This window comes from Pan troglodytes, chromosome 18 (assembly GCF_028858775.2).
Source record: "Pan troglodytes isolate AG18354 chromosome 18, NHGRI_mPanTro3-v2.0_pri, whole genome shotgun sequence".
Lineage (NCBI taxonomy): Eukaryota > Metazoa > Chordata > Mammalia > Primates > Hominidae > Pan > Pan troglodytes.
Window position 1 is genome coordinate 76,018,760 of NC_072416.2, and position 14,693 is coordinate 76,033,452.

At 42.6% G+C, this 14,693-nt stretch overlaps 1 protein-coding gene across 1 annotated transcript in view; it reads left to right on the top strand.

The window, feature by feature from the left end:
* The window catches only part of VAT1L (vesicle amine transport 1 like), a 191,495-nt gene that overhangs the window by 86,900 nt on the left and 89,902 nt on the right, over nt 1-14,693 (top strand). Inside the window, exons 5-7 of the mRNA XM_001139539.8 lie at nt 1,040-1,143; nt 3,826-3,881; nt 9,280-9,474. Of these exons, the coding sequence (XP_001139539.2) occupies nt 1,040-1,143; nt 3,826-3,881; nt 9,280-9,474 (355 nt within the window). The remainder of the gene's footprint in view (nt 1-1,039; nt 1,144-3,825; nt 3,882-9,279; nt 9,475-14,693) is intronic.

The window sequence follows — 14,693 nt, forward strand, 5'->3', positions numbered from 1 at the left end:
AACACATGCTGCAATGCCTAAATTTTGCTAGGGTGAACTTGGGAGTAGAAAAATTGAGATATTTGCTAAGACAAGTTAATTCTGCAAACTTGCAAACACAAGGAATGCCATTCTTGTCTGAACAGAGCAGGGATCTGCCAGAATAGGGATCTCTGTGGGCATGAATATCTTCCCCACAATCTCCAGAGTATTCCTGTTCTACAGCCCCCTCCTGTATATCTTCTAACAGTGGGAGCCCAGTAAAAGTTGCTTACATGCATTAATGAATGAGTGAGTGAATCAATGAATGTATAAAGAAATGAATAGAAGAAGAGATCAACAAATGCTTTGTCTAATGCAGTACAAATATGGCTTCTTTCTACTCCACAACCTCCCATTGCTGGAGGAAGTTCATCTCTATTTAACCCTCTTCCTCTTAGAGTCAGTTTTAGGTTGGACCTGGACATTGGAGAAAGAGAAGCTTACAAGTTAGATTAACGTGCTTTATGTTTTCACTGTAAAGAGAGGTTAGGAGGGAGGAAGGCCAGGCCCTGCTAGAGAAGCAGCCCCATGAAGACAGGGAGCACACTGGTTTGGTTCACTCTATCTCCAGCACCTTCAACAGAACCAGGCAACTAACCCTTGCTCTACACATAGGAGTTGCCTGAGCCTCCCCTTTTGTTGCCTCATTTCATTCTTACCACAAAGAAACATACTAGCTCCACTTTACAAAGGATAAAGCTGAAGCTAGAGAATTTGAGTAAAGGAGCTAGATACAAACTCAGACCCACTGACCCCAAGTTCATTCCTCTGGCCCAGGCTGGTTCCCAGTGGCAGCTACCACCCAGACTCTTAGCTGCCTCCAGTTTTGTGAAATTTTTATCACTGGATCTGGGAAGACATATCCACCTCCTGGGCTTCTGCCCTATTTATTGCTACTCCTGGAGCTTTCAGGGTTCCTAATTCTGAGAGTCAAACAATATGACACAAGAAAGGAAAGGGATTGACAGTCTGGCTCCTGACAGGTCACAGAATTTTGCTTTGCCTTCTCACCATTTAGAATCTCTGCTGAAGGTGTGGACATCGTTTTGGATTGCCTCTGTGGGGACAACACTGGAAAAGGTCTCAGTCTTCTCAAACCCTTGGGAACCTACATTTTATATGGTGAGTGCAAAACAGCAGCAGGGACGTGGTCAGCAATAGGTACCTCTGCATATGTGCCTGCAAAGGCTCTGAAAAGTGAATTGTGCTGATATGTTGGGGTAGTGGGATGGGGGTGTTTCCTTTTTTAATGTTTCCTATAATGTTTCTATTACTGTGAGTTATTTTCAATTATAAAATAACATGTGCCTACTGTCCTATATCCTATTATTTCAACTGGGATAAAGCAAGACCAAGCCAATGTGGTCATTGATATGAGTAGAACCACTAAGGGACATCACCCACAGAAGGTAGCACAGGTGGAAAATATGAATGACTTCAAAGGAAGTTCAGAAATAAAGAAGGCATGAAGGACCCACAGTAGGATGGGGAAGAGTGGCTAGGATATGCAGGTTTTAAGGGAGGATCTTTACTATTTGAGAAGTTGCAAAGTACACACTCTGCTTCCCCTAAACTACTCCTGAGCATCCCACGCAAGACAGAAGCCCTGAATAGATGGAACACATGTCTGTTCTTCTTCTCCTAAACTCCTCCTGAGCGTCCCACTCTTACGACAGAAGCCCTGGATAGATGGAACTCATGTCTGTCTCCATCTCTTTCTACATTCACTTCTATGTCTTAGGAGTGGAAGAGATGTATGCAAAACAACTGGAAGAAGATTTTCTCCAGCAAAATGAGGCTCCAGGGCCTCCTTTCTCTCTTCTTTTTCTTCTTTTCTGTCATAGGCATGCAAACTAATTTAAACATTAGTCTCCACAGGCCGGGCGCAGTGGCTCACGCCTGTAATCCCAGCACTTTGGGAGGCCGAGGCGGGCGGATCATGAGGTCAGGAGATCGAGACCATCCTGGCTAACATGGTGAAACCCCGTCTCTACTAAAAATACAAAAAATTAGCCAGGCGTGGTGGCGGGTGCCTGTAGTCCCAGCTACTCAGGAGGCTGAGGCAGGAGAATGGCATGAACCCAGGAGGCGGAGCTGGCAGTGAGCCGAGATCGCGCCAGTGCACTCTAGCCTGGGCGACAGAGCGGGACTCTGTCTCAAAAAAAAAAAAAAAAAAAAAACACATTAGTCTCCACAAACTAAAATAGGAGTATTTGAAGCTAGATGGCATATTCTGAAGCAAAATAATATTGGGTTTATCCAATGTTTAAGATTCTTGGTAACTTGTCCCCTGTAGGTACAATAGAAAACTGAGTTTTAATTCTGGCTAACTCAGAAAAAAACACTTATTTCCCTGCTATTTCCTGAAGAGCTTATAAAATAGATATTTGAGAGGTATAAATATGCAAGCATTCTTTTGTCATCTTCAGACCATTGTAACAGAAAGAAGGCTGAACTCACCAGAGGCAGGTAAACATCCCATTGCTGGAATGTTCCAGTAATTTCAATCATAGCCATGTATTTCCTTTGAAGTGGACGTGTAGTTTATTATTATCAATGAGAGTCCCTGCACATTGCTAGGATATCGGATATGACTAACATGTGAGTCAAATGCAGATGGACAATGTAGTCATCCTTACTTATCATTTACCAATAATTCTATTTTTGTCCCAGTTTCTTGATGTCATTTTGGTGAAATTCAACTTGATTAATCCCATGTGAGTAGTTCACAATTATCTAATTCATTACATTGATCACTTGGTCACAAATTAATCAAAGTCTAGTACTGGGATGCCCCGTGGTACTCACCCCATGAAAACAGAAGCAATGGTTCACTATTATGCTGGTGTAAGGGTAATTGCGGTCTTTGGCATTAAAAGTAATGACAAAAACCACAGTTACTTTTGCACCAACTTATTAACTGGCTACTAGTTTACCCAGGCTAAATAGTGTAAAATACACATGATTATTTTATTAAATAACTCCTCTCTGAGAAGAACTTACTCCAAAATCTTTGGAGACAAGGCAGGAAAGTTGTTGAAAAAGCACCTGTATGGTATTTGAATGTTCCCCGTACTGTTAAGAGCTCTCTCATTCCCCCCTCCCCTGCCCCGAAACCCTATAAAGGGTCTTCTCTCTCCATATGAGAATCTTAGGGAATCTTTCCCAACTCCACCTCCCATCTGCCCTCTGAATACTGCTTGTCCAATTGGCAAAACTCAGTTTCTCATATGCTTGTCTCAGACCTCTTTGGAGCTGACACATGGATCACACCATTTCTTTGGTCCCTGGGCCCCTTTTCATTCTCACCTGTGAGCTTCTATACCCATTTTTTCCAATCCATCTATATTTTAACTCTGCTCCACCTCTCCCACCATTTAGGTACCCAGTCCAGGTCAGAGCCCCAAGCCCCTCACTTGCTGGGGAATCAAATTCAGAATCACAAAGTAGATTCACTAAGGAGTTCCTTTCTCAGCCTCAAAGAACAGACATAAAAAGACATTTCAGCAGCTCATCATTTTATTCAAATGTTGGCCTACATCATATTTTTGCTATATGCCGAATTTTGCAAAGTAATAAGACGGTCATCATGAGAAATGTCACTTTCTCTTTGATCAGGGACAGTCAGCTAACATAGTCAACTTTATGCCTCATTCTCATTCCCCTCACTTTGCCAAGGCTTAATTAAATTTGTTTTCAAGATTTTTCCAGTTCCGGACCAAACAATTGCCATTTTTTTCATGCATAACAAGAGATGTCCATTTTCATTAGCAATTGCTTAATGTGGGAATCTTTCATTTTCAGGCTCATCCAACATGGTAACTGGAGAGACCAAGAGCTTCTTCAGCTTTGCAAAATCAGTAAGTATCTAGGCACATCTGATGTACTGTGGTGGCATGTTGATTCACATGTTGAGAGCTTTGTTTTTGTGTGTTTGTTTGTTTTGAGACAGCGTCTCGTTGTGTCGCCAGGCTGGAGTGCAATGGCACGATCTCGGCTCATGGCAACCTCCGACTCCCTGGTTCAAGCGATTCTCCTGCCTCAGCCTCCCTAGTAGCTGGGCTTACAGGCATGCGCCACCACACCCAGCTAATTTTTGTATTTGTAGTAGAGACAGGGTTTCACCGTGTTGGCCAGGATGGTCTCAATCTGACCTCATGATCTGCCCACCTCAGCCTCCCAAAGTGCTGGGATTACAGGCGTGAGCCACCGCACCCAGCTGTGAGCTCTTCTATCATAAGGCATTGACTTAATCTTGTCTTTCAATTTCCTCATTCATTTCCCATAAAACCTGCACTCCTGCCCTATTCCCTGCAAATGGACAGGACCAGAATTTAGACTACTTTTGTCTAAATGAAACAGAGAGTTGGGAGTGTCAGAGAAACTCAAGAAAGCTACAGCTTTATTTCAGTCAAAATTGCTTAAGTGTTGGTGTCTTTAATTATTGGTCAAAAATGAACTTAGCATTAGTGCATTTTCTTTGCTCCATAGAGTGGCCAGCCTTTCACTTTGCTACTTTCTGACCAGGTCTCTGGGGGTACTTGAGATTTCTCTGTGTCCCCATCCTCTTGAACTGGAGATAGAAATGAGGACCCTATGACCTTAACAAGATCCTGAGGTGACTTGTAGACTCAGACAAGCTCATGAACCACTCTCTTGGGTGATCATGCTTTCAATATGGTGGTTAGTTTGTCGGCCATTGCAAAGCGACATCCCTGGGCATTCACCTCACTACAAATTGACTCTGATCTATCTTCCTATCTGGAGCTATACTTGCTAGAATTATACTGATGTTGGCTTGAACTTTTTTGAGACCGAGTCTAGCTCTGTCACCCAGGTTGGAGTGCCGTGGCATGATCTCGGCTCACTGCAACCTCCACCTCCTGGGCTGTAGCAACCCTCCTGCTTCAGCCTCCCAAGTAGCTGGGATTACAGGTGTGTGCCACTATACCCAGCTAATTTATGTATTTATTTTGGTAGAGACAAGGTTTCACCCTGTTACCCAGGCTGGTTTTGAATTCCTGGGCTCAAGCAATCCGCTTGCCTCAGCCTCCCAAAGTGCTGGGATTATAGGTGTGAGCCATCGTACTCGGCCAAACTTAGTTTTTTAAATATCATTTCAACACCCCTTCCCCAGCCCAAATTCCTTCTCTTCTTTGAAATGAACCACCAGTACACCAGCACCAGCCCATATTGCTTTTTTTTTTTTTTCTTTGCACGTTCCAGGGTATAGTTTTTTTTTTAGTAATTTCAACTTTTTAGATTCAGGAGGTACATGTGCAGGTTTTTTGCCCAGGTATATTGTATGATGCTGAAGTTTGAGGTACAAATGATCCTCTCATTCAGATAGGGAGCATAGTACCCAATAGTTAGTTTTTCAACCCCTGCCACCCTCCCAGTCCCTTTTAGTGGTCTGCAGTGTTAACTGTTCCCATATTTATGTCCATGAGTACCCAGCTCCCACTTAGGAGAGAACATGCAGTATTTGTTTTTATGTTTCTGCATTAATTTGATTAGGAAAATGAGCTCCAGCTGCATCCATGTTGCTGCAAAGGACATGATTCCATTCTTTTTTATGACTGCATAGTATTCCATGGTGTATACGTCTCACATTTTATTTATTCAGTCCACCATTGATGGGCACCTAGGTTGATTCCATGTGTTTGCTATTGTGAATAGAATGGCAATGAACATACGAGTGCATGTGTCCTTTTGACAGAACGATTTACTTTCTTTTGGATATATACCCAGTAATGAGACTGCTGGGTCAAATGGTAGGAACTTTTATTTTTACCCCTCCCCAACAGGGGATTGCTGCTTTTCACAAGGGTTTATTTTTGCCCCCTCTACTTTTGGACTTCTATGTGCCAGTGCAGCATCAATTGATCCACTCACTTGACAAGCATTTTCTGAGCACCTGCTGTTTGTGGTATTGTGCCAAGCACTGGGCTATCACAGTACATAAGATAGGTGCACTTTGGGCCTTTTTGGTTCTTATATACTAATGAGGGAGACAAACCCAAAATAAGCAAGATATGTTAATTAACATGATTATAAATGGCTATTAAACCTCTGAAGAGGATAAAAATCGAGTGCTAAAATAGAAAATAGCAGGGTGGGTGGAGGCAATTAAAACAAAGTGGTCAGTGAAAAGTATGGTAAGGAGTTTGGAATTCATTCTAAGTATGGCACTATGTGCTATTCATATGCCCTCAAAGTGCCAACATCAGCCGCCAGAAACATCAGCCCCAAACATTCTGGAATGGATAATACTCCCTGCATTTGTGAGATTCAAATCGAAGGTCCTCTCTTTGCATTTGGGCTTTAAAATATGGGTCAAGGATCATCCTAACTACAGAACTGACAGGAGGAGCAAGAATGGAGTGTAATGAAGGATGCTGTCTGGAGTGTGTCCCCTGAAGACAGGCTTTGTGCCATGCACAGCTGCTCTGTTGCTGTGGCTGTAATTAACATGATGTTGACAGACTGCTGTGGGTAACCACACTGGTCCCAAATTACATACAATTGTAAGAAGTGTTTTCCCTTTCTCCTCTAAATGCACAATCACAACACACAGTGTTAATGAAATAATTGCAGCGTGCCCATGCTCAATGAAGGCATTCCTAAATGCACAGCCAGGGTGGGGATGGAGATTCCTCTGCCCAAAGCAGGGGTTCCTATTTCCAGAACGCTTTGTACCTGGAGGTCAAGAATGAGGATGTCTTCTTTCAGAGGCCTGCTCAAACACTGAGGGTCATTTGGAAGAAAACTGAAGAGAGGGCCTACGGAGAGGTGGAACTTTGCTCTGAAAAGTGCTAGAAAAAAAATTTTTCAATGTATTCAAGAGGGGCTTAGAAATTAAAGGTCGACTGGAATTATACAGGAATTTCCCACTCAAGTTATCTTAATGATGTTGCATCTTAAAATCGCTGCAGTTTGTGCCTCACTATTTGTCAAACATGCCATTTTCTTTCACACCATAACGATGATGATACTAATAGAAGAAGTTAACATTTACAGAGCAATCTGACTCCAAATTTGGAGCTCTTATTCACTAAACCAAAAACATCTTGTTCAAATTAAGATAATAAAAGTGGTATATGTTTATAGAGCACCTCATGCGTGGCAGACACTGTGCTAAGCACTTGATATGCATTAACACATTTACTCCTCATAACCACCCCATGAGGAACAGTGAGGAAATTGAGCACAGAGAAGTTAAGAGATTTGCCTAAAGTCACACAGCTAGTAAGTGACAAAGCTGAGATTCAAAACTAGGCATTCAGCTCTATAACCTTCTTAACCACAACTGTGCAGCAATTGTACATTTGCAGCAAGCATTCATTCCACAAACATTCACTGAGGCATTGCAGATACACTGTGAATCAAGTTATTATTTTTCTATATTTGCTGTATTTCCCAAGTTGGTTTGTTTTAAATGAGGGTCCTAAAAATCACTGTCCCATAGAATAGAATTTTGGATGTAAGGAATACTTTAAGTTATTTAGTGGTTTCCAAACCACATGCCTCACCACACCATCTGTGCCACAAACCCTTGCCAGGTAAGACCATCAAAACTGAAAGCCAAGAAACCTGAGGTCGAATGCGTGGCTCTTATTGGTCCCCCGGCCCTCTCTGAATGTGCTTTTGTAAATAATTTTGTATATGAACCTCATCATTGTTTTCAACCTGCCTTTTCCATGCTTATTCTCCTAGTGACACGAGCTTCCCAATTAAAAAAAATAAAAAAATTTCACTTTAGTCAGTCTCCTTAATTCTTTTCGGAAAGAGGATATAAATGAGCTCAATGATAACATAAATGCTATCAATGTTTCTAAATGCCCATCACATTCCTCTTTGCATCCTGTATTGAAATGATTTTGAACATCTTATCTCCTAGAATCCCCCAGAAACTGGACGCTTGGATTTCTAACCTATAACCAGCACCAAAGGAAAAGCAATTAAATCACAACAAAGCAGTTGGATCCCCATTTCTCTAGGTTTCCAGTGGATTATTTACTTATTTTGATATGAAGGGAGGAGATGACAGACTGGAAAAGAGATGGCCACATTAAATAGTTCGTAGGTATTTCACCCAGAACTTTAGTCCAGGGCATCTTGGCTTTAATGCTATGGATATTTGGGGCTGGGTAATTCTTTGTTGTGGATTATTCTTTGCTGTGAATATTCTTTGTCCTGAGCACTGTGGGATGTTTAGCTGCATCCCTGGCTTCCACCCACTAGATGCCAGTAGCACCGCCTCCTGCTTCAGTCATCACAAACAAACAAAAATCCCCAAACAATATCAAATGCCCTCTGGGGGACAAAACTACCCCCAGTTCAGAACCATTGATTCAGTCCCAACAATTTGGCCTCATCATTTCTTCATGCTGTCACTTCTTCCTAAATCACCCCTCCTCCCTCTTCTTCATCCGATGGATCCCTACCCACCTCCCCAGATTTAGCCTTATCAAAACCACTCCCCCAGGAAAGCTGCTTCTGCAGTCAGAGTGGCCACCTCCATCCTGTTCCCCACCACATTGTGTAAACTTTTCTGCCATCCTACTTCCTTTAACAACCCCATCATCACCACCACCATTCACTGAGCCAAGTGCTTTACACTTAATCACAGAGAACGTTGTAGAGCCACGATTCAAGTCCGGAGCTGATGATCCTGACCATGTACTTAATATTTCAACTACCTGTGGCCATGTAGTTAGTTTTGGGCTCTCTCTCCCACTTAGACCTGAGCGTCTCATAAGCATCACTGTCTATTGCTTCCCATGCACTTGCAACAGTGCCTAGAAAAATAGATGCTTTTAAAAAAAATACACCACTGTCCAAGGCGGGTGGATCACGAGGTCAGGAGTTCAAGACCAGCCTGGCCAAGATGGTGAAACCCCATCTCTACTAAAAATACAAAAACTAGCTGGGCATGGTCGTGGGCGCCTATAATCCCAGCTACTCGGGAGGCTGGGGCAGAGAATTACTTGAACCCGGGAGGCAGAGGTTGCAGTAAGCTGAGATCATGCCACTGCACTCCAGTCTGGGCTACAGAGCGAGACTCCATCTCAAAAAATAAAAATAAAAAATAAAATAAAAAAATACACCACCAAGAGCAACCCCTTGGCCAGCTGGAATCTGCTGAGCTGCAGCCCCATGTTCCCCCTGTAGTAGCTGATGACATCAGCAATGCTGCCAATATAGCCTTAACCCCGGTATTGAGTTCCTATAACCCGATACCACCTCTCTTTGCAGTGGTGGCAGGTGGAGAAGGTGAACCCCATCAAGCTGTTTGAGGAGAACAAAGTCATCGCGGGCTTTTCCCTTTTAAATCTGCTCTTCAAACAAGGCCGGGCGGGCCTCATTCGGAGAGTGGTGGAAAAACTCATAGGGCTCTACAACCAGAAGAAGATCAAGCCTGTGGTGGACTCCTTGTGGGCTCTGGAGGAGGTAAGAATGGTGCTTTTCTTCTGCAAATAAACTCCTCTTTTTAACTCAGGAAGGTTTGGGCAGCCAAATACAACCTTCTACTAAATGATTTTTTTCCCAGATGGGTTTGTTTTAAATGAGGGTCCTAAAAGTCACCTGTACCATAGAATAGTACTTTGGATATAAGAAATACTTTAAGCTCTTTGGTGATTTGCAAACCACGTGCCTCATCACACCATTTGTGCTCTGAACCCTTCCCAGGTAAGGCCACCAAATTTTGATCGATGTCTACAATTCGGTGTGGTTACAAGAGCGTGTGTATATTGTTGAGGCATCATACATATTGTCACCTTGTGAGTACATAAGAGATCAGTGTCAGAGCAGACAGTGATCTGAGCTAACATGATTTGTGTGCTCAGCTGGATGCCTTGAGCCCGGATGAGACATTAGCTATCACGATGGACTTTGGAATTACTGCTGAGTTGTTGGGTCTAATGTTGAATTGAGTCTTTTTGTTAGTTGATCTTCCAAAATTTATAGTATTTGGAAGCATTCCTTGATCACAAGAACATTAAGAACCCCTAATGGAGCCTTGAAGGATACTGAAGCATGAACTGGTTGTACTGGTTCACATGGCCCTTGCTAGGAGAAGGCAGGGTCTAGAAAATCCTTCAAGCAAGGGGAAGGTTTGGGCATTTGGGGAGTCAGTTAATGGCAGCTACTTATAGAAGAAATGAAGAGATGTGGCCTGGATTTTAAGAGGCATTTCACTAAGAAACCTAAGTCAAGATTTTTTAGCCTTGGCTTCAGGGAGCCATGACGCCCCTGAAAAATATTTTAAAATATGTGGGAATTTTTTTTTTATTGTTTTGCATTTTGCATGAGGGAAGTGCCTTATGGTACAAGTACTTTGTTGTACTTTTGCAAGTCACAAATACTTTTTAAAAAATAACATGTACGAAACTTCTAGTGGGTGTGCTTCTGGCAAGAAGGCTGTGTCTGTTTGCCTGAACGATTACATTGGCCCAAATCCAATGGCTTCTCTAAGCACAGAAATACCACTAGAAAGGCTCTTTGGGGGTCACTGTATATTCAAATACAACTGGTCCTAGATCAATGGAGCAGGAATGTGCCTATATCTCTCTCTAATACTGCAGTGTCATGGATGGGCTTAAAACCTTTAGCCACCAAAAACCTCGTTTCTTATGACAAAATAAATACTCATTACAGAAATTGCTAAATTAACCAAAAACATAAGGAGAAAATAAACTGCAAGTCCACATTCCAGAGAAGGATAACATTGTTAACATTTCGGTTTGCTTCCTTCCAGTCTTTTTTCTATTGCAGATGCTCACCGTGATTCAATTTAGTGCTAAATCGTATCAGATAATTGTGCATGCCTTCTGCTGTGTAATTGCCAATACAGCTAGCCTATTGCTGTAATTTTCTTTAAATGCTTTTAATTCAGTGAGTCAGACACCCATATGGTATTCACTATCATATCTCATTGGAACAGGGAAAGGGCTGGGCTACCTGGTTACTGGGTTCTCAATGGTCAGGAAGGAGAGAAAACGGAATCATCAAGAAAAAAGCTAAGAGATATACTTGTCCATGGGCCAGAGAAGGTGACTTACACTTGAACTCAGTGCCCAAAAGGACCCAACAAATCTGGTAACATTTAACTGAGACTTGAAATCCAAGAGGAGTCCACTTGGCCCAGTGGGTTCTTGTTCTAGTATTTGAAATCACCCCTTGGTTACAATGGTAATTGAATCACCAAACATTTATTGAACAACAACTATGTGCCCAGTACTGGGAAAATGCTGGAGCTACAATGATGAACAAATGGACAAGATCCCAAGACTTCATGGAGTTTTCATTCAGAGGAGTAGGAGGAGATAGAAAATACTGAAACAAACAATAATAAGCAAGGTAGCTGCCTGTCGTAATAAGTTCTTAGAAAGAGATAAATTTGGATATATGTTGGTGAATGGAGGGGGGAGACTCAGTTTCCACAGAGCAATGTTGCTTAACTTATTTTTCATTGTTGCTCCTCTAAAGAGATTTTTTAGATACTATTTTGCCTAATAAACTCATGAAGTTTTACTACCATATGTGTGTGTATGTACACATACATGTGTGTTTATGTCTTGTATGTATATCTGTATTTTATATGTTAAAAGAGTAACTTTATTTTATCTTCCAAGAGCCAGTGTTCATCCCACTGGGGTGATATCATGCTTATTGAGAACGCATGCTGTAGAGAAACTTTAAAGAGGGAAGGTTTCTCTGAATAGGTGTCATTTGAGCTGGAACATGAAAGAGGCAAGAAACTAAAGGGAGAGAATTCAACACAAGGAGATCCCTAAAAACAAAGGGGTGAAGAACAAAAGATTTTGGTAAATCCCAAACGGGCGTTATTGTGAGCCAAGGAGGGAATGGTACAAGGAGACTCTGAGTAGGTTAACAGGGGCTGGATGGAAATATAGGTTTTACTCTAAGCAGCAGGGTGCTGCTATAGGTTCAGAGTCAGGAGGTACCACATCCTGGTCCCAAGGGTGTTATCCATCAGGACAGAAGCTGAAATTGCCAGGCAGGATCCTGGGCAACTAGGCAACTACAGAAGTCTGATATTCAAGGAAGATCTCATTCCAGCTAAGGAATAGGAAAAGCATGCTAACTACAGACCAGGAAGCCTCCCAATGGAGAAGCTCAGCTAGCATTAAGGAGGGTCTGACCAGGCACAGATGGTACACGTGAGGCAGCAAGACTCATCTCCAACCCTCAGTGCTGGGGGAAATGGTGCTTCATGTGCGCTGGGGTTGTCAGCACTGGCTCAAAGACTGAGTCCACTAAGGATACAGAGCAAAGGTACTCAGGACCAGCACTAATGAGAGATGAGAAAGCCAAGGCTGGCAGCTTGCTTGACTGAGTCATGGATCATAGGCAGGCAAGTCTGGGACTTTACCTTGAACATACTTCTTCCATCTTTATTCTTAGCACTGTCGTCTAAGCTGGGTGGACTCAAGCAATACCTAAACCAGATCATGTCCAACCTTGCTTAAAATCCTTCCATGGCTTCCTGCTATACCTGAAATGCAGTCTAAATTCCTCGTTGAGGTCTGTAAGGCCCTGCACTGTCTGACTCCTGCCCATCCATTACCCTCACCTCCTCCACCCAAGCTTCAGCAGCATTCATGTTTCTGGTCCTTGAGCCCACACAGGCCTTCCCTGTCTTGAGCCTTCGAACGTGTTTCTCCTTCTGTTTTGAACACTCCTCTTCCCAATTTTTGACAGTCTGCTTCCTTCAGGTCTCAGCCTCAGTATGACCTGTACAGAGAAGCCTTCCCCAGCCCCACTCTTGAAAGTAGCACCTTGCACAGCCACTGCAGACCAGGCCATTCTCTCTCCCTTTACTCCATTTGATACTCTCCATTGTATTTACTGCCAGTTGAAATGATCCTGTTCTTTTATTTGTCTGCTTGTTTAGACTCTTGCCTCCCTTCCACTAGAATTTAAACCCTACGCGAGGGAAGACCTAGACTATATTATTCCAGACCCCAGTGCCTGGCATGGAATAGGTGCTCAATACATACTTACTGTGTGAATGGAACAATCCACCAATACAGAGAAAGAGGACTAGTTGGACATTTTCTATGTTTAACAATAAATATGTGTTGATTGAGTGAATTAATGAATAGATGAATGAATGACTGAACAAGGTATAATTTTAAAAGATTATGTTAAGACAAGGTTTCTCAAAATAAGTAAATGCATAAATAAAAGACAGGGTTTCTCAGCCTGGGCATGATTGAGATTTTGGGCTGAATAATTTTTTCGCTGGGTAGGGAGGGACTGCCCTGCGCACTGTAGAATGGCAAGCAGCATCTCTGGCCTCTACTCCTGTACCGCCAGCGGTGGCAATAGAAAATGTCCCCAGACATTGTCAGATGTCTCCTGGGTGGGACAAGGGTAGGGGCAAAACCACTCCTACTTGAGAACCACTGCTTTTAAAAGAAGCCATGATGGCAAAGACAGTCACCAGCAAGATGAAGGAATTCTACGTTCCTGTAGCAAGATAGTCCTCCATAGAAAGGAGAGAGACAGCTGTAGCCTGTTTGCCAACAACAGCACCCACAGCCACTCATCAAGAACACCCACCGACTTTCTGCCGGCTTTCTGCAATATTTACAGACATCTGTTTGGAGCTGCAGTCGGACCAAACGTGGCTATTTATCAAGCCCACGCAGCTCTTCTGGGCTTGAGGAGAGTGTAACATGCTTATTACTTGCAAACCTCTGAAGGACTGCAATGATTTTTCCCCTCCCGTTTGGTAAATGATTGCACAAAATTGCTTCTCAATCCAGCTCTATAACTTCATCTATGGAATATAAAGCCCACAGGGATTCAAAGAAAATTTTCTTGGGCTCTCTGAGCCTCAGACTAGAAGATTTAATAATATCAGAGACGATTAAAGTTTCCTCTTAGCCATCTGTCTTTGACTTTATTGTAAATTTAATTCACAAAGCAGAGTGGGTCTACTGCAGCCTCGGGTTTGCTTCCAGATACTAAATGTGCAGCTGTACGTTAAGTTGGAAGAAAGTTAATCTCACCAAACAGTTTAGAGATGGAAAAGAAATAAAAAATACTTGCATTTTTCAACCAAGCAGCAGTAACAGTGTTGAGAGCCTACTGTGTGCTGTGTGCTAATCCTCTTTTAGGATATCGAGTCTACAGAAGTCCTAGACAACATGTTAATACTTGCATTTGTCAACCAGGCAGCAGTAACATTGCTGAGCACCTACTATGTGCTATATGACAATCCTATTTTAGAATATAAAATCTACAGTAGTCATAGACAACGTGTTTCCTGCCCTTGAGTTTATAATTTAATGTCTGAGACAAAAATAAAATCTATAAAACAATTAGACAATAACTTAGTATGCAATAACAGAGTATTAATTTCAACTGCAACTGGCTTTGAAAACAAGAGAGAACAATGTTAAGAGTGAATGTTAGCCAGGCGCAGTGGCTTATGCCTGTAATCCCAGCACTTTGGGAGGCTGAGGCAAGCAGTTCACTTGAGGTCGGGAGTTCGAGACCAGCCCGGCCAACAGGGTGAAGCCCCATCTCTACTAAAAATACAAAAAATTAGCCAGGCATGGTGGCAACGCCTATAGTCCCAGCTACTTGGGAGGCTGAGGCAGGAGAATCGCTTGAACCCAGGAGGTGGAGGTTGT